At 32.3% G+C, this 20,622-nt stretch overlaps 3 protein-coding genes across 4 annotated transcripts in view; 1 reads left to right on the top strand and 2 right to left on the bottom strand.

Moving 5' to 3' along the window:
• Positions 1-20,622, top strand: part of LOC127735488 (uncharacterized) — a 121,217-nt gene that overhangs the window by 35,670 nt on the left and 64,925 nt on the right. The gene's annotated exons all lie outside the window — the stretch shown is intronic.
• On the bottom strand, positions 5,661-10,964 carry LOC127735494 (uncharacterized). The gene is made up of 7 exons (XM_052245675.1): positions 10,832-10,964; positions 9,573-10,145; positions 8,721-9,212; positions 7,808-8,053; positions 7,574-7,745; positions 7,310-7,461; positions 5,661-6,878 (listed from the first exon to the last, which is right to left on the bottom strand). The coding sequence occupies exons 2-3, from the start codon at positions 10,110-10,112 to the stop codon at positions 9,078-9,080; spliced, it is 675 nt and encodes a 224-aa protein (XP_052101635.1). The 5' UTR covers positions 10,113-10,145; positions 10,832-10,964; the 3' UTR covers positions 5,661-6,878; positions 7,310-7,461; positions 7,574-7,745; positions 7,808-8,053; positions 8,721-9,077.
• Positions 10,749-14,960, bottom strand: LOC127735492 (uncharacterized). Its single transcript, XM_052245673.1, has 2 exons — positions 14,318-14,960; positions 10,749-11,250 (listed from the first exon to the last, which is right to left on the bottom strand). The coding sequence occupies exons 1-2, from the start codon at positions 14,663-14,665 to the stop codon at positions 10,816-10,818; spliced, it is 783 nt and encodes a 260-aa protein (XP_052101633.1). The 5' UTR covers positions 14,666-14,960; the 3' UTR covers positions 10,749-10,815.

Raw genomic sequence — 20,622 nt, 5'->3', positions numbered from 1 at the left:
GATTCTTATTTTTAATTTTTTTTAGTACTTTTGCATGCACAAGAAGAGTATTCAAAAGTTCATATACTCCTTGCATATTAGAAAATGTAAAAAATTCAATAGGACCACAAGGAATTGATTCTAAAAACAGATCTAAAAAGTTCCTGTCTCCAATAATAATAGTATTATTTCTTATTCAAAAAGTTTGTAATGCATATTTATATATATATTTTCTATATTGTTCAAATATTTTTGTAAAAGACTGAATCTCAAAACCGGATGCAATTTGATAGAAGCCTCTATTATGACATTATGTGGAATGATAGTATTTACTTTTTGTACCTTAAAGTATCATTGGACAAAAAATCCAGCATCTTATGAACATATTTTCCCAAGCAGAAGGATGCATCAGGTGTAGAAGAAATAATTTTACGGACGACTAATTTCAAATGATGAATAGAGCTCACTTGGAATGATGACAAGAGCTCACTTTAACCAGGGGTATGTCAAAGAACGTCTCGTCCTTTTTCTAAAAAAGACCATCGGAAGATACCAAGACCTTGTTGATAAATATTCTGTATCAACTTCACAAATAATACAAGATGGTCTTGAAGTATAGATTCTAGGTACTGACGTTGTTAATCATCTTAATAACGTTTTATAGTATTCTTTTCTTTGTCTTTGTGAATATTTCCTTTACTATTTAGTCAACTTTCGGTAAAGTCCATTTGACGGGGCTCGGTACTTATAAATCCCGTCATTGTGTTGTTGTTGAATTTTTGTATCCTTGCCTTTCGTTTTTGCTGGTGTGCTGTGTCTGTATGCCTTTTTGTGTTTCTTTGTTGACATATTTGTTTGTTTTTAAAGTAATTAAGATTATAACACAATGTTGACTGCTGTACCCCTATTTTTGACATTTTTACCTATTATGTCTGTTTGTTTTGTTCACACATCGTTGTCAATATAATGGAATTTTATGCGACCTTCATACAAGTGAGAGGTTTAGCTATCTATAAAACTAGGTTTAATCCACCATTTTCTACATAAGAAAATGCCTGTACCAAGTCAGGAATATGACAGTTGTTATTCATTTGTTTGATGTGTTTGAGCTTTTTATTTTGCCATTTGATTAGGGACTTTTCGTTTTGAGTTTTTCTCGGAGTTCGGTATTTTTGTTAGTTTACTTTTTTTTTAACTATGGGCATGGTGTGTTAATAAAAATATTTTAACGTATCCATGATGAACAATAAAAAAATAATTGAATCTCATGAAAATCTTTCATCTCATTCCTTAAACATACAACTATTTACTGTATCAGGGATAATGTAAACAGATATAATAATAATGTAGGTGCTTACAAATTTGTGGGTATCTACCAATGTATATAAAGCTAGAGGTTCTAATGAGCCTGTGTCGCTCACCTACATCTTCGACAATGGTCACTTTAAAAATCATCATTAAACTCCATTCAATATCCACCGATAAATTCCGTCATGTTGAAGTATTTGTAGATCTTGTCCTGCGGATCATTCTTGCTTTTAATAATGTTTATCTATCTATGAAAGTTTTCAAAATAATGTGCAAAATCATGGTAAAAATCATCATGTAAGGGCAATAACTCTTAGAAGGAGTTGACTGACGATTTAGACCACATTGACTTATTTGTAGATCCGGTTTTGCTGATAGTTTTTGCTATTCAAAGTTTCTATCTATGAATCACAATTTGAAATTTATAGGCATAAACACATAAAATTGGTACAAATCGTCATGTAAGGGCCATAATCCCTATAAGGAGTCAACTGAATTTTGTCAACTTACTTGTAGATCTTGTCTTGCTGATCATTTTAGTTTTAAAGTTTCTCTTTATTTATTATAGTTTTCAATGTAACAGGCAATATAACAAATGGTAAAGTTCATCATTTAAGGGCAACAACTCCCATATGGAGGCGTCTGACAGTTCTGATACAGAATTCAACATTCAGAAAAAGTCTGCCCTTGTCAGATTTTCTCTATCTAAAGCAGTTTTCAAGATAATTGTCGACAAAACTTCCATTTAACCGTTTCTATTTTTAGACTTGTCTGGCATGTTTTTGGCAGATGGAGTGGTTGGACAAAATTGTTAAATTAGATTCCCCATGAATGATTGTTGCCAAGTTTGGTTCTAATTGGCCCAGGAGTTTTAGAGAAGAAATTTTTTGTACAACTTGAATAACGAAGACAACAGATGATGGTCGACAAGTGATGAGAAAAGCTCTCAATATGAACTTAAAAAGGGAAAACAAGAGATGTGTAACCCAACTTTTAAAATTATCATTTGAATTCGTACATATTTAAATCTCCATAAAATAAATGTGTAAGCTTTCAAATTTAAATATGAGTATCTATCTACCATGATCGATGCAAAATTAAACCCACAACTTTCTATATATAGCTTCAAAATGAAAATAACACTTTATTAATCTGATTGGTTTCATTATTTTAATTGAATTAAACTTCATCAGGAATGCTCAAATTCAGAAACTTGTAAGTACTTGAACACATTAAAAACTATTTGACCAAAGGGCTAAAAAATATACAAATACATCAAGGGTCAGATTTGACTGAAAGAGTCATGCAATGATGTCAAGGTATTTCAATCCAAAACATTTTTAAAACGGTCTTGAATTTCTTTGGCAAAAACTGATTTTTTTATGAACTGTCATAAGGAAAAAAGAACAAAAGAAGAAATACATTTACACAATTTCTTTATTTAGAGGATAAATGCTACATTATACAACAAAGTACGATAAACATTGAATATAAAACTGTGTTGCATAGTTATAACTACAAAGGAAGCACAAAAATCGCGAAATTAAATCGCCGCGAAATGGGCATGAAAGGACTTAACGCGAAATAAAGTATCCGCGAAAATAAGTAATCTATAGTACAATTCGTCCATAGAATGTAAACATAAGTTGGCATTCCTTAAAACTAACACCTATTGTTTAATGCTGCCATTATCAGCAACTTTCAACTATATAAAAGAATTGTCAAACAAGGTCCAACGTCAATGGAATGACAATTAAAATGTATATGAGAGTAAGGAGACCAATATATTCTTAATTATTAGTTACATTTTAAAATAAATGTACAAACACATTTAGTTAGTCGTTGAAGGGTTGTAAAAACAATCGTGACTTGTTTTCAATGAAAAACCTATTTATAGCATGCAAAATGATTTTCTGCATCAATTTTATAGGGCAAAAGTAACCAATAAATTTTCAACCAAAGTATCAATTTAACATAATTTATAAGTGAAGCACCAGGCAAAAGTGTTATATATTCAGTATTAAACAGACTACTACATAAACAAGACTGTCTCAACAATAATTTATACTATGTTTACAACTGAAAGATACAACATTAACAATAGTTAAAAATGTCCAAACTAAGCTTTCATACAATTTTTCTTTCGAAAAGTCTTCTATATTCATAAGAATCAGACATCATTTGAATTAAAACATTTTATATTCAGTAAATATGTGTGAAATTACAATACGTTGTCAGGAAGTTTCCATGGGAGATAATCAATTTTTCTTTCGAAAAGTCTTCTAAAGTCTAAAGAATAATGTTTTAGGTTATCTCCCATGTAAACGTATAAACAACGTTATGTAATTTCACATATATTTTACTGAATGTAAGATGTTTTAATTCAAATGATGTTTGATTCTTATGAATATAGTAGACTTTTCGAAAGAAAAATTGTATGAAAGCTTAGTTACGACATTTTTATAGCAATTCAAAATTACTACCTATCACCTTTAGCATGACAATAACAATAAAATTTCTATACAAACTGTTATACTGATTTTTTATAATAACATTGAAGTGGAATTAAAGTCTTATTGGATTGTAAGTATGCTTTATTTTATCACCTTGCACTTTCACGACTTGACTGTGGTTTTCTACAGCAGTTTGTTCAAATTTCTGACCAGTTGAACAGTTTGGTTTTATAAAACAAATTGCAATTTGGTCAGAATTTTGAATAAATTGCAATAGGTTGAGAGAAACACTAACAGTCAAGTCACAGTAAATAAAATTACCAAGTTTAAAGGACTATGGGTCTCAACTTAAGGCACCGATCTACTGGTAATACACAAAAAAAGGTTTGGTAATTTATTCTAAACTCTTAAATGTCGACTTTAAATGTTACTTTTCTAGACATTTACCTAGAAATGTAAAAATAATATATTGACATCACCTGTAAATGACACCCTAAAAAACATACATTTAAGTTTTCAACAATACGAATTGTACTTAGATATTGAAGATTTAAAGGAGACGTTACACACATCATTAAACAATGGACGGTGTTGACATCAGTTTTCAAGGCAACTCTCAAACTTTGGATATTCGACCTTATCAGTTTGAGCCGTTACTTGAAGAAAATGATCAAGTAGAAGATATAAATTCGTCATCCGAAGAGTCCGATATTGACGATCTTTCAAGCAATGCCGATCGCCTTGTAAACACAAATTGGTTCGTATGATTAATATATTTGATACCCAACGCTTTCAGTGGTTTATTTTTGGCAGATGCATGTATAACAATTAGGAAAATATAAATTTCTGATTTTTTACGATTAATTTATCCACCGAAAATAGTTTTGTTTCCCTCTACCCTGGAACAGTAACGTACTACTACTAGCACAGGCACTAGATATACATAGATGTTTTTCTTCTTCTGATATACAGTTACAGCTTCATTTATATTGAAGATTACGAACGGTCAATAATTATAAATGGGCAGTGGGAAGAAAATATTGTCCATGTTATATTGTATAAACAAAACACCTGAAGAAGTCTTATAGTAAAATAAAAACAAAGTTCATATTTTAATTTTACTAAGGCTTGTTAAAAAGTGCATTATTAGATTTGATCAGCATAAAATACCAATGTATATATGCATTAGACATCACCACGTTTATATGATATATTGATATCTTATTCTAGATATATATACCTCCACATTTAATTCGGTACTGCAGTTTTCCCAAAACATGTATATACAATGGGTACACAAACTGAAAAAGTTTTTTTATGCCAGAGATCAGGAGTCTGTTTCACAAAAAAACTTGCTACTGAATTGTTCGTAAGTCATGAACAGTTCAGCATACTTATGATCAACCTTGGCCAAAAGTTTATTTGTGAAACCTACTCCTGTGTTTTAACATTTTCTATGTTGTGTTTTGTATACTGTTGGTTTCATTTAAATAAGTTTTTTTCTTTCCATGTTATAGGTTCGATTGTGGAAACTGCCATTCCATGGCAACAGCAGATGAATGTGTATGCTGTTCAGACATATCAGCTGTAAGCTATTTAATGCAACCAGATGACTTAAACTGCATTACAGAGAATAAGATCTTTATTGCAAACTACTTAAACCGCCATGTGTTGCAAGTCAGCATGTATGCATACATGAAGCATGTTGGTCCCTTTGACGACAATGAACCCATCAATGAGTCAGTTTTGAAATTAGTCATGATAGTAGTATGTTTGGTTCATGTTGTACCAATTTCAAATCAATTATTGTTTTATTGATTCCATGATTATCATGATCATTCACTGTTTTCGAGACAATAGTGACTTCAACATTTTTAATTGTACGTAGAGTAAGTACAATTTAATAAAGAAAATAACATATGAACTAAATAATAATTTAATATCACAGATTAACTCATCATTCAAATATCACAGATACAATATATTTATATATAATATATTTCACAGCATATAGAACATGTAGAAAGGCCCTAGTTCTTTCATGTCATTATAATAATATACAAAGTTAGAAAATATATACATGGCAGTACACCTTAGGTAGTATGTATCAATCCTAAATATATCTTTTTAACCTTAATACAATACAAAATGACAAAAGGTACAATGGAATTAAAATGTTTTGGTCTTTCGAAAAATGAAAAAAAGATTATTTGTTAATAAGAAATTTTTCTTAACTTACATTGTATGCTTGATGAATATATTCACACATCAGTTAAAAGTAAGGTACTGAAAGTTGTATATGAACATAATTGATGTTTTGTTTTGTAGGAAATATAGGTTTATGGCATACAGAAGATTTGTTTAGTGGATATGGCATCGTCTGGGACGTCATAACAGGAAGATCTTGCCTGCATGTGTTGTGAAAAAAATTAGGGACAGTTTCCAATCTGAAGAATACTGTGACATCAAATATGCAGTTGTATAAATTAAGTTTGGACTGATTACTTTTTTGGTAACTATATGAATGAAACACTTGTATTAATAAAAATATGGACTTTTTGTCTTTGCACAGTAGATCATGTTTTAGAGAAGAAGTAAAATAATAAAGGTGTACCTTATAAAAGTTTTTGTTTTTCAATGCTAAAAAAAAATCAAGGTTGGCATTCCTTCACAAAAATCAACATGATCAAAGCCTGCAAACTCATCTATATAAATCACATGTAAAAGTTTACGGTGAACATCCACTGCATATAATACAAAATCAGTACACTGGTTTTGACATTCTTCCTGTTGAACAATCTAACTACTTGTCAAATGGAATTTTATTTTGATTTATCATTAGACTAGGATGACAAAATTATGTTAACCCCCCACCCCCACCCCCTTGATTATAGATTTCCTTAACAATTTTCAATGTGACTACAACATTTAACTGTTCTCAATAATTTTGCTCTTATCGCTAAAATCTGGACCTGTGTCTTGCAATGAGGTCTGCCTTTTGGAATGGCTCGAATGTCTGCGTTAAACTGACCGGAAAGTGGTTTTGAAGAATCTGTACATCACCTGCAGCATTTGAATATGAAGAGCAATCATGTTCCCTTCTAGAAACAACAGCTTGCTTGATCAGTAAAACATAATCTACAAAAAATTAGTCAATATTATTTTCAAGTTTTACATTGTTATTCTTAATTTTTACTCAATAAAAATGAAATGATGCATTGAGTGTTTTAATATAGCAAAGCATGTGCGAGCTGTGATCACTTGGTAAAAAAATATGTTAGCTCTTTGTTGCATACCATACAATATGTCTGTTAAATTGTTTTATGTAAATTATCTTGTTTAAAATTAGGCCAATAGTTTCTCAATTAAATTGATTCATATTTTTGATGTCAGGGCCTTTTTAAGCTGATCATTCAGTATTGTTTTCCTCATTGTTGAAGCCCGTAGGTTTTTCTGTAATTGCTTACCTTCACTTCATATCAATTTTGGTGGATAGTTGTCTTATTTGCAATCATACCACATCTCCTTATTTTGTTTTTCATAACTACAACTATGATTTTAATACATACCATATGTAGCTGGTGAATGTCTGGATTTAACTACAGCTTCTTTGCCTTTCTTTGCTCTGGGATAAACCATGCTGAAGCATTGCACACCATCTTTTGTAAAAGCTCTATCTCTGTTGCAGTTCTCGTTGTATTGTAATGCGGCAACACACAACCTGAAATTGATTTACAACATTTATTAGAGATGTTCAAAATAAAAATAAGTTTAGTAAGGTTAAAAATTAATAAAATATAAATTACAAACAACAAATAAAATCAAATATTTACCATGCAAGCATAGATGAATAGAAGAAGTGCGTGCTCTTTGGTGCAAAGTTGTTCACCATTGAATGGAAAACCTCCAAGGCATAGGTCTGGTATACTGGGGATAACTTTGGCACATCTGTAAGAAGGAACTTGCTCTCAATGACAGCTTTCATTCTCTTATATGGCACAGAACCTAAAATAATATTTTTTTTCGTTTTAAACAAATAATATATACCAGGTACATTTAATAAATACCTTCTTCAAGCCATTGACGGTCTTGCGATAATTCCCCATGGTCACACTTCGGGTAGATGCTGGAGTGCCCTTCATGTCTGTTGCACTTGTGGTTCATAATGGATAACCACTTAGCTGCTTTCAAATCACCATCCGATCCACAAGAAGAGGAAATCAATTAGATGTGGTTTACAATGGATTTAATCCGTGGACGGATGTCTTTGCCACCACTCTTTTTTGCTGCTGCCTCTAACTTCTTTGATACTCCTGTAATTTGAAATAAGAAAGAAAAAATCAAAACTATGTCCAAAATGACAACATAAACATTAACAATTAACAATAGGCTCTCACAATAATAAATGAATTATTTGTGTGTGACAATACAAGGCTTTGTATTCATCAGATATGCTTTTGATAACTATGGACCTTCTGTTGAAACTGACTATACAGGTATGGGCTTTGCTTATTGTTGAAGGCCATACTGTGACCTAAAGTTGTTAATTTTGTGTCATTTAGTCTCTTGTGGAGAGTTGTATCATTGGCAATCATACCACATCTTTTTTATAATTATGCATGCTACTGTGAAAATATATAATAATAGAACATGGCATAATTTTTCATATATATTAATAACATAAGTCAATAAAATTGAGAATGGAAATGGGGAATATGTCAAAAAAACAACAACATGACCAAAGAGCAGAAAACAGCCGAGGCCACCAATACCAAATTTAAAGGTCATAATCTTTTTATGAACGCAGAAATTGGGATTGTTTTATAATATGGGTCAACTGTCATCATTGTTTTTCTGTGCTATTGGTATATTATATCTTGCATTAGCTTTATTTGTCTATTTTATTTGAAAATTTAACACAAGGTTCTGATGGATAAAACCTCAGTTTGTAATGATTTTTATATATATAATTTTAATTACCATTAGCTACATGCCATACGTCAAAAAGATGTTTTTGTCGCCCTGGCTGATCTTCATGTCTTTTTTGATTGATTAGGGACAGTTTCCAATCTGAAGAATACTGTGACATCAAATATGCAGTTGTATAAATTAAGTTTGGACTGATTACTTTTTTGGCAACTATATGAATGAAACACTTGTATTAATAAAAATATGGACTTTTTGTCTTTGCACAGTAGATCCTGTTTTAGAGAAGAAGTAAAATAATAAAGGTGTACCTTATAAAAGTTTTTGTTTTTCAATGCTCAACAAAAATCAAGGTTTGCATTCCTTCACAAAAATCAACATGATCAAAGACTGCAAACTCAGCAATATAAATCATATGTAAAAGTTATATATAATATATAATGTGTCTGTCACAACTTCTTTAATATTTACGTAGTCTTTTAGAAATCCCAGAGCACGCTTCAGGCCCTCTAGTTCCATGTGAGTTGAACCTTTCACCTCGTTGCTCTACAAAACAAAATAAAATATATGGCATCTCAAATAGACATAACGTTTTAATTATATATATATAAGAGCATCTAGAAATTTATATAATCAAAATACGAACCTAAATTTATTTGATTTCGTTGTTGTCTTCTAGTGTATACTTCATAGTATCTTTTCCTTCATTGTTGACTAAGCAGTATGGGTATTGCTCATTGTTGAAGACTGTACAGTGACTTATAGCAGTTTACTCCATTTCATTTGTTCTCTGGTTTAGAGTTGTCTCATTGGCAATTATTCAACATATTCTTATTTTTACAAGATTTATGTTAATTTTTATACTGTACACATTTTAATGATCAAAGCTTATTTTTTAAACCTTACCTGTATCAATTGGAAGTCAAGGATTTTCTTTGTTTGTAGATTCATTAGGGTGTATGATCCATATTTAGCAGAATAACCTGGGGAATCACACCTTGCATCACCTCCTAATATTACGTCAGTCCCTCTCAATTGGTCTAGCAAACTGGATTGTTCGGCATCCCAGGCCATGGTAGCTGCTGGTGAAACATATAAAGACTGCAGTCTGTTATAAGTCCTCATTGAAAACATCTGGACATTGAGGTGGTCAAACATCCTGAGAACTGATGTGGCGTTGCACCCACTTAACATAATGGCTGTGGCTGTCATTAGGTTGCTCCATGGTAGGCTGTTGTGGATGGATTGGCTTTTCCAGATCGACAAATGTCCATTTACACACACAGAGTTTGTCACAATTAGGGTACCTCTGGATACTTGTATCACAGGAACAGCTTCACTACTGCAATATCTGCACACAGACAATAACTCTGCTAGGGCTGACTCGCTTACAAGGAACTGCTTCTGTTCTTCAGGGGTTGCTTTTGCATTAAGACGGTAGTTCATGTGGTCATCTTTTCATCGCTGTTATCATCAGAACTGAAAAAGAATGTAGTATTACATTGCATGTGATATTAATATGAATTCCATCGAATATTTACAGACTGGATGGTCCTCAGACCATATTTTTAGATGAAAATTGTATACATTTTTTTGTAAACTTAATGAATTGTTTCAATATGCTATGCAATGGCAAATGCACATACATGATCATTACACATGTTAAATTTCAACCTACATGCAAAATGTAGCAAAATTTCCTTTTTGTTTGGTGCATATAGCATGTATAGCAGGAATTGATACTTGACATATGTTAATCCAGAAAAAAACATATCTAAAAATCAGAAAGAAAATGAAACACTTTTAAACATTTTAATAATAAAATGAAATAATAAGCCTCACAAAAGTCTTTGAAAGAAAACAATTTAAAAATTTAATATACCAAATTTACTATTTCTTGTCCTTTTATTCATATTGTGTTTTTCCAGGTTAATTTTTTAAAAACATAGGTACATCTTTACTTAAGAATATAAATTTAAAAATTGCGAATGGAACCGGGGAATGTTTCAAAGAGACATCAACCTGATTGAAGAGCCTGTTCCTAAAACCGGTTTGATCAATTGATATATATATATATGCTATTTTTCAGCTGATCATGTTATTGTGTTATACCCCCATAACTACAAAAATGTTTTTTGTGGTACATTTATTACAATTGTACATACCTCTGGTCATCATCTGAGGGTTGGTAGTCCTCATCACTATCTGCATGGCTGGAAACCTCATCGTCGTCAGAGTTTTGGGCTGAATTAATGTTAGTTGTTGTAGTTACAATACTGGTACATGTACATTTTGTAATGTCATCATCAGTCTGAGTAGCAATTGTACTGTATGTTGCTGAAGGTTGTGTAATTTTAAGATCTGTTTGATGTTTCCTGGTACGTTGTTGTGGACGGAGGTGGGATTGGCTTTTCTTGTGTTTTACTGACTTTGGAGATGTTGGTGGAGTTGTCTGTGTAACCATGGTAACTTTGGATGTATTGGAGGTTGGCAGTTTGGGTTCTGGTTCTGTGGTACTGTCTGGTACTTGTAGTTCTACACATTCCGTGTCTCGTTCATAGTTGTCATATGCAAGCTGTAGGATCTGCAAAGGATAAATGTTCGCTGTTAATTTAGTTTTTCACAACTTTACTGTGACAATTAAGACATATAGATACAAGTGAACATCTTGGATCCCACAATGGTCAATAATGGTCAATTGCATTTCTGAACAATTATAATGGAATTAAAAACATGGAGAAATGTTCTGGTTCTGTGGTACTGTCTGGTACTTGTAGTTCTACACATTCCGTGTCTCGTTCATAGTTGTCATATGCAAGCTGTAGGATCTGCAAAGGATAAATGTTCGCTGTTAATTTAGTTTTTCACAACTTTACTGTGACAATTAAGACATATATATACAAGTGAAGATCTTGGATCCCACAATGGTTAATAATGGTCAATTGCATTTCTGAACAACTATAATGGAATTAAAAACATGGAGAAATATACCTAACTTCTTAAATCCATTTTATTTGAGCTTTGGTGGATATTTGTCTGATTAGCAATCAAATTTACGATTAATAAATTGATTCTTAGATATTAATTTAATAATATAAATTAGTTATTGCTAAATGTAGAGTTCAAGTTCAATAGTTTATTATAGTCTCACTACATACATACAAGTATAAACACAATATGAAATTTAATACACAATATAAAATTTAGAATGCATATATAGAGATCTGTGTAGAAATATATAATTACTATATCAATTATTTCACCATAAATCAAGATATATTTCATAAAAATGTTTGAGTTTAACAGGTAATTGAATTGAATTAAATAAAACAAAAAGACAGGTAATAAATTACCTATCACCTAGCAAAGTATGTTGGGTGTGAAATTTGAATTACTGAAACAGCCCCCAATAAATGTGTAATGAGTATGACATAACAGGGGAAGTACTAAAAGTAATATTTAAAGAAGTTTTAAAACAATAAAATATATTCATATGTCTTTGTCTCCTCCATAATCATCATTGAAAATGTTCTATGAGTACTAATTTTTTTTGGGGGGGATAATTTTTTCCCTGTTTTATAATGTGCATATCCTCAGTCTGTAGTACTTATACATTTATCTACTACTCCCAGGTCTGCAGGGGCGGATCCAGCCATTTTTAAAAGGGGGGTTCCAACTATATGTCCCCATTCAAATGCATTGATCATCAAAAAAAAGGAGGGGTTCCAACCCCCGGAACTCCCCCCCCCCCCCCCCTGGATCCGCCACTGGGTCTGTATCAATTGGATTTATTTACATTATTTAAGTTAAAACTATATTATTCAGCTTCATGTCTTATGCGATATAAAGACTTGCATACATACACTAGCCAACATATTTGTTTCTCATTCAATTCACCTTTTGCATGTTTCACTACAATAACTTGCATCAATGGTCTATCATTTTGATTGTATGACTTGGCATCTCTTCACAATTTCTTTTATAAAGAAATAAAATGATTTTCCATAAATAAAAAAAATAATAAGGGTAAATAGTAAAAACTTATTGCAATACACCTTTTATTTTCCTGCTTAATTTTTATTAGAAAACACAGAAAGAAATCTATGTACCCACTACAGGTTATGTATTAGTTATGAGGACTGACATGTGTTTGAATTTTTAATTTGCCAGGCTTTATTCTTAATTTTTTACTTTAAAACCATTTCTTCTCTATTCTTTATCTATTTTGCCCATTATACTCCATTCTTTACAAAGTAAATTTCAGCAACCCATTATTTTCTATCCTTCCCTTTTTCATTCTGCACTGTCAGTCCTTTTTTCTCTATTCTGTAAACCCCATATCCGATAGTAAGGTATAGCGTATTCAAACAGGTAAAACAGATATGCATTACGTAACTTGTGTCTGTAACAATAACTACAGTCTATTTTCCAACCTCACCTGTGCACCCAGCAGGTGATCATGGATGTACACAGATTCGACGCATGTTACGCAATATTGCTTATTACCTATGTCTTATCTATCACCACCTGGGGCATGACACCTGTAGCTTTCAACTTCAAAGGTAACCCAGCATTGCGGAGAAAGTGTGCCACCTGTAACTTCTGATCGATGTTTATGACTTTTATTTATGTCCAATTTCAGTGTACACACCTGCACACGTGAACAGGTACACAATACCAAATTTTAAACACTGAGATGTATTTGGCTATGCAATTACTGTGGATTCATTTATTTTCGTGGGTATCAATTTTCGTGGATAGAGAAAAAAAGACGTTTCGTGGTAAACGTAAATTCGTGGATCGCTGATTGAAAAAAAAGATAAATTCAGATACGTAATTCGTGAATTTCTGTTTGATTTAGGATGTCATATAACCTCCTTGGTTTGGTCAATAATAAAACAAAAAAGAAGGAATTCATTGAAAAAGTTTAAATTATCAAAATCATCGCTTGGTCATTCTAGGTTAAAGTGTTCATTGAAAACTTCGATTAAAATCGTGGACAGAGACAAATAATTATATGTTTGTTTTATAATTTATAAATTTTTGTCGGTAATTTTATGAGGCATTCAAATCTCTATGATTGATATATGATTGAAAGCTTATTTCCCTAATCACGGTATAATAAACAGTCATATAAGTAAAAGGTGTGAAAATAAATGTTCCTGTCATAAACAATATTACCTACGGGCAATATCCCCATACTTAATCCTATTGATTTTTAATCACCAGTAATCCAAACTATGACACGGTAATTAACAACTTACAGTTATTTTCCATGAACAGTTTTAATCATATTTAAAAAGTAGTTTATCACTAATATTCCATTTTTTTTATTATTGATTTAATCAAAATACTTTTATCTTCTTTCAATAGAAACACGTGTTATGTTGCAAAGTTTATCGCTAGTCAACACTATACGATAACTGCATAACATAACCGGAAATAAACATCCGACTCCAAACACATTTTTCGGGATTATTCTTCGTTGAATTCTTAAATTCGTGGTTCACTGTGACCCACGAAACCCACGAAAATTGGTATACCACGAATAAAAATGAATCCACAGTATACACAACTGTGACTAAACTATAAAAAAATAATATTAAAAGGGACACAAAAAAAATATTTGCGAAGATAAAAAAAATATTTACCTCAGCCTTTCTCCGTTTCTCATAAGCTCCCCGCTTAAGTATAGGTGGCCTGGGCTCAGCTGTTGTTTGTTGTGTAAATGGAATGTCAGGTATCGCATTTGGAAGGAGTTTTGGCTTCATGGTAGGACAGCCCTCGAGATTTTTCATCACTTCTGGGTCACGATCGTAACATGCATTTGTAAAGTGGGCGGAACAAAATCTATGACTAGTGCTTGGTAGGAAGCCCCATCTCTTACAATAGTGTGTCCACGCCTTCCTGGTCTGCGGGTTACTTGGAAAACGGAAAAAACTAATTAAACCGTCCTTCTTATGTCTATTATTGCATCCGCTCGCAGCACACATAACCATTTTTAATCACTGTCATGCGTTTTTTTGGAAGATATTCGAAAACGAAATTGCGCTAATTATGCCTTTACACCCGTCTGTCAAATATGACTGATGAAACCACTGACGTCACAGCCTCGTTCTGAGTGACTTCCGGGATTGAAATATGCATAATTAGTAGGTCGACAGATCGATACATTTAAATTCATATTTTATCCATTTAAACGATACTTATATTGCTATCGGTGTTTTTTTTGGGGTATTTATGTATAAATAAACATTTATGGAAAATAAAAAAAAAATAAAAAAATCATGTCACATCTCCTTTAAAATGAAATGCAAATATAACTTTAATACCTGTATAATTAGTTTATTCTGTATACTTACATTCTACAAACTTGAAAGATCTGAAGATTTACAGTAAACATGTATCAGAGAAAATCAAGATAACATGTATCAGAGGAAATGTTTTAATTTTAAAAAAAAATACAAAATATAAATTTTTTACTCATTTACTGTTGTTACAGTCGTTGTTCGAGGCTGTTTACCTTTTTTATTTGCAATCATCTTGTTCTAATTATTGAATTAAAGACGTACCATTCTATTTCTATGGTCGAATAAAAAAGATTATTTCTTATTGGTAAAATCAAAATGCTAATATTCACCAACTGCATTCAAAGATAAATGACGAAAGAAATAACAACCAGCAACATCAACAAACAATGAACCAGTTCATAGCAAGAGCAATAGGTTCCAACCTCATTCAAATCATGTATGATCACTCAAGTGCTAAAAAGATAAATATCCAGCTGAGTTAACTAATTATAGAGGTATCACAATGACACCAGTTACTGAAAAAAATTTTGAGTACTCAATAATATAAAAAGCTTAAAATATAATAAAAAAAATAGACAGTTTAGCTTTACAAAAGGTCTGTCTCCAATAATGGCAAGTTAAATCAGAGGCAAGATATGAGGATGAAAAAGGAAGCAAAATATTTTATTTAAACATTCGGTACGTTAATAGTAATCAAAGGTACCAGGCTTATAATTTAATACGCCAGACGCACGTTTCGTCTACATAAGACTCATCAGTGACGCTCAGATCAAAATAGTTAAAAAGCCAAACAAGTATAAAGTTGAAGAGCATCTTCATTTGACGTAGTCCAACATTATATTCTGATGGACAAAATGTTGAACCAAGAATTACATCTACTGTATTGGAAGGTCCTAATACAAATTTATAATGACTTGACAGGGAGGTATAATGTCCACTCATCTGTAAAAAATGTTCGACCACGATCTTCTGGTAGAATTTGAACAAACTGGTATAGGAAACACCGGTAATATAAAGTCGAAAATAAACTGACAACGACATGGCTAAAAACGAAAAAAGACAAAATGACACACAACAGTATACGAAAACACAACATAAAAACTTAAGACTGAGCAACATTAACCACAAAACCGAGGTTGATCTCAGAGGCTCCGGAAGGATAAGTAGATCCTGCTCCACATGTGGCACCCTTCGTTTTGCTTTTGTTAGTACAAACCCGGTGATAAGTCTGACTCGGATCAATTCATGAAAAGGAGGACGGGATTGTGTTTACTATTATTTGAACATATCTGTCCTAATTTGTGAAACAGATATTCCATATCAGTCAACAAATTCATGATTGCATTCGTAAAATGTTCGAAGGGACAATTTCAACTTCACCACTTAGAAATCTTGGTTGTATAGCTTCCTTCTGAGCATCAACTCTCTATCAAGGAATTACAAATGTCTTCTTTTTATTTGGAGGGATGTATAAATACCCTGCAACGTCCGGTCTGTCTTTGTTACTTGTTTTTCTACGTTGAATCGATCTGATGTTTTATGCCCTAATCAACTGATTTATATAGTTTGTTCTTCTGCTGTACTGTTACACCACTGTCCCAGGTTAGGGGATGGTTTCGCGCCCGCTAACATGTTTAACCCCGCCACATTCTTTATGTGTCTGTCTCAAGTCAAGAGCCTGTAATTCAGTGGTTGTCGCTTGTCGCTATATTTCATTTTTGTATTTCGTTCATTGTTTTTTTTTTTACATAAATCGAGCCGTTATTTTTCTCGTTTAAATTGTTTTACATTTTTCATTTCTGGTGTTTTATAGCTGACTATGTGGTATTGGTTTTGCTCATTGTTGAAGGCCGTATGGCGATCTATAGTTGTTAACTTCTATGTCATTTGGTCTCTGGTTGCCTGATTGGCTATTATACCACATCTTCTAATTTTCATAAGCCTTGGAATGTTCCTACACAGAAATGGAAAAATCACATTTGGGAAGCTGCAATCATATTTTTTGTCGTTAAGTTTTGTTCTCAACCCGATCCTCATTATCAATTTCTAAGTGTAAGTCGAGATGTGAGGCACAGTTTACTGAATCTGCTGCATCCTTTATTTCAAGTTTGATGGGATACATGCATTCACCATAGTCACCTTAAAGAAGCCAGCCTCATATGAATAAAGGAACAAGTCGGCAAGAAGAGGATCACAATTGGTTCCCATGGGAATACCGATTGTTACAGAAAAACACGTCCTCTAAACGTAGCAAATATGTTTTCAGTCAAAATATCAAGCATCTTGATAATGTCAGTTTCAGAAATATTTTGTGTTTGAATCAGAGTGATTTTTTTCAAAGTACGATTCGTTCCTTCCTAAGACAAGACACTTGTATCTACGTAAGCCATTCTGTTTTATGAAACAAAGCAGGACCAACTCTTTCAATTTGTCTTTTATTTTGGAATGGGAGATACTTGTGTAAAGGGTAGGAAAGTCATATGTTTTAATACTATTGCAAAATGAAAGAGACTTAGATTGTATGTAATATAACGTATCGTTGGAATGTTGTAGTGTCCACATCTGATTCACGCCGCCAACTTTGTAATTTAGGTATCTAAAACAGTGAAGGGAGGTCCAGTTCTTCATCTTTTGTTTAAATTCCAAAGGAACATAGACCAGACCTTAGATTATCCAGAATTTCCTCCTGGTAAGTTTCATTGGGGTATATGTTGAGTTTCCAAGGGAATTGTCAATACCTAATTCATTTATCAAGCCGTTTATGTACTGTGGTTTACACACAAGAAAGATGTTGTTTGAGGCTTTATCTGCGTGGAGAACACGTGATTTGTCATGGAGGTAGGACAGGTGCTTTTCAACATTTGGTTCTTTAAAGGTTTGATGTAGCAGGTGTATTCATAGACCCAGTCAGCTTTTTTAATTCTGATTTGTATCAACGACCTCGATTGCAATTGGTTTGGTATAGGTATAAGAAATGTTAGGTACAGACTGATCTTTAAAGTAGAGAGGTGTTTTCGAGTGAACTGATTTATGATGAAGAAATATCGCCCAAGTTGATGGCATCGAAAACTATATTGGCAAAGGAAAGAAATGGAAATCAGATGTTCACCTTTTCATCTCTTTTTAACCTATTATGTCTGTTTGTTTTGTTCACACATCCTTGTCAATATAATGGAATTTTATGCAACTGTCATACAAGTGAGAGGTTTAGCTAGCTATAAGACTAGGTTTAATTCACCATTTTCTACACAAGAAAATGCCTATACCAAGTCAGGAATATGACAGTTGTTATCCATTCGTTTGATGTGTTTGGTTTTTAATTTTTCCATTTGCTTAGGGACTTTCCGTTTAGAATTTTCCTCGGAGTTCGGTATTTTTGTTATTTTACTTTTTTTTTCAATGCAAACTGGTCTGAAAGTCAGTGACTGGAAGTATCCGAGATGATAGCAGTAAGTTTGTATTGGTTTGAATGGGGGGTTTGTAAGAGTGGTTTCCAAACATAAGTTGTACAGATAATGAAGTTTTTAAAGGATAAGTGAATAAATCTTTGTGCGAACGTGTTGAATACGCAAGGGCTTTTATAAAAATTGTACAAGGCAACAAATAGAGGCATCATTGAGAGTAGGTGATGTATAATGACGATGACCATGACTGCGTCTACGTCGAGGAGTAGAGTTGAAAATGTTCATCACATTCACCGAGCTAAAGGGAGGACTAGATAGAATACCTATACCATCAATTCTGTCATTGCAACTATATGGTATTGCATTTTCCAATCCTCGATTCCAATAGTCTTCTGTAGAGAGGTGTTGCAAGATGGAGATTGTTAGTCCTTAGGAGTTTTATTATCTATGATGCGAACTTGCTTAGAAAAGATTGAATGATCTGACCTATTCCAGGAAGCAGAAGTAGCTGTTCACAGTTCTATGTTTTCTAAAACACCCTCCTCAAATTTCCGCTGATTTTTAGACTTTAAATGCTTATTTCTGGATAAAAACTACGACCTATTTCCGTACATTTTTGTATAAACATGATTTTATATCATAGAATCAAATCTAATGCTTTATCCTAATCAATATTTCGTTATTTTAAAGTTAATTTTTCATAAAAATGTAATGTTTCGCACGGGGCTACAGATTTTTGCATTTCACGGGGTGAGACATTAATTAAAACAAGGAAAATTTTGCCATTAATTCTGCCTTCATCCAAAAGTAATAGGCATTATTACATATATAGACAAACTTTGACTTAATCGCTAGGAAAACAATAACCTATTTTGAAAACAATCCTGTAGAACAAATTGTCGTATTCTGAACTGGCAAACTGTCTGCATTCCTACTCTAATATTACAAAGTTATGAAATAAAAAAAAGACACCGTTAAAATGATTAAATACACACTTCTCTTCTACATGTATCTGATCCTTTACTTATTTTCCATATTAAGTGTGTCTGTCTTAATACAAGATTCTGCCAACAAAATATTTGGAAATGGAACTTAAGAAGTGAAGGAGGATATGTAAAATTATTCTTTAAGTTTTTTTTATTTTTAACAACTTATCCTGGGCATTATTCAAGGTAAAAAAAAACATCAAATTTTGAAGAAAAAATTTTTTCTTCGGATTAGAATTGATAAAAAAAACTCTAAATAGAATAAAATAACAAATAAATCACACTACATGCATACACGTATATCCTCTAAAATTAGAGGTTTTCAATTGTCAACTACAAAATAACATATTCAACAGATAGAAATACAGTACAAAAGGCTCAACTGCATCCAATCTGATTAAAACACACTATAGGAACTCGCGTGCTTGTCTCATATGAGTGTAACGAACAATCTCCGGCGCAGAGATCACATTTCCGTTCCGTTCTATACTACGTAACACTACACGCAATATGACCTCTGCAATACCTTTTTTTGCATACTTTTTCTTGCCAACCTCTAAACAAAAATAAAATTGCATATGGTGATTTTTCCAATAAAATTTTATGATGAATCTTCATTTTTATAAGGATAACAACATTTGCATTGCTATTTACTAAAACACTTTTATGTTTAATAAATCCAAACTGAGCGTCGCACTTCTGTTATAGACTTTATGTCCTGTCAAAGAATGTAAACACAGCTGTGTGCAAAGGGATTATTTTTATTTCCGTATCGGTCTATTTTATACATATTTCACCTTTTTTATGGATTTCCTCTTCTATTTTAAATATTGATATGTCTTGTAATGCCTGTTATACCACAAATTCGTGGAGATACCATTCTTTAAAATCTGAACTTTTTACCTGTGCCAGAGATTGCGTAACGAAATCAGAGATTTATATCCAAATTAGATTTAACTTCATCCTTTTGTTGCAAAAAGGGAAATGTAGAAGTCGTAACAAATAGGCTTATCTAGTATAAATGAGATGTAAATAAAAGGAAGTAAGGTATATTATTTATGTGGCCATATACTACTCTTTATCTGAATCAAATGCGGTCTCTTGTAGAATCATTTTTGATAAATATGGTCAAATTTGGCCTAATATCTCTTACAAGAAGTTCAAAAAATAACTTTCAAATTCAAGGTTAAAGTCGGGTTCCCTGAAATCAAATCAATAACAACACTGTATAAGAAATTACATACCGGAGGGCGCC

This window comes from Mytilus californianus, unplaced genomic scaffold, assembly GCF_021869535.1.
Source record: "Mytilus californianus isolate M0D057914Y unplaced genomic scaffold, xbMytCali1.0.p SCAF_3, whole genome shotgun sequence".
NCBI classification, from domain to species: Eukaryota; Metazoa; Mollusca; class Bivalvia; order Mytilida; family Mytilidae; genus Mytilus; species Mytilus californianus.
The sequence above is the reverse complement of the archived record's forward strand: the minus strand, read 5'-3'. Positions and strand labels throughout refer to the sequence as shown.

Coding starts and splice junctions, on each gene's coding strand:
- LOC127735494 (XM_052245675.1), bottom strand. CDS start 10,112: ATGAACTACCGTCTTAATGCAAAAGCAACCCCTGAAGAACAGAAGCAG. Junction 9,213..9,572: donor TTGACTTCCAATTGATACAG/GTAAGGTTTAAA, acceptor TTTGTTTTGTAG/AGCAACGAGGTGAAAGGTTC.
- LOC127735492 (XM_052245673.1), bottom strand. CDS start 14,665: ATGGTTATGTGTGCTGCGAGCGGATGCAATAATAGACATAAGAAGGAC. Junction 11,251..14,317: donor AGAAACGGAGAAAGGCTGAG/GTAAATATTTTT, acceptor TATCCTTTGCAG/ATCCTACAGCTTGCATATGA.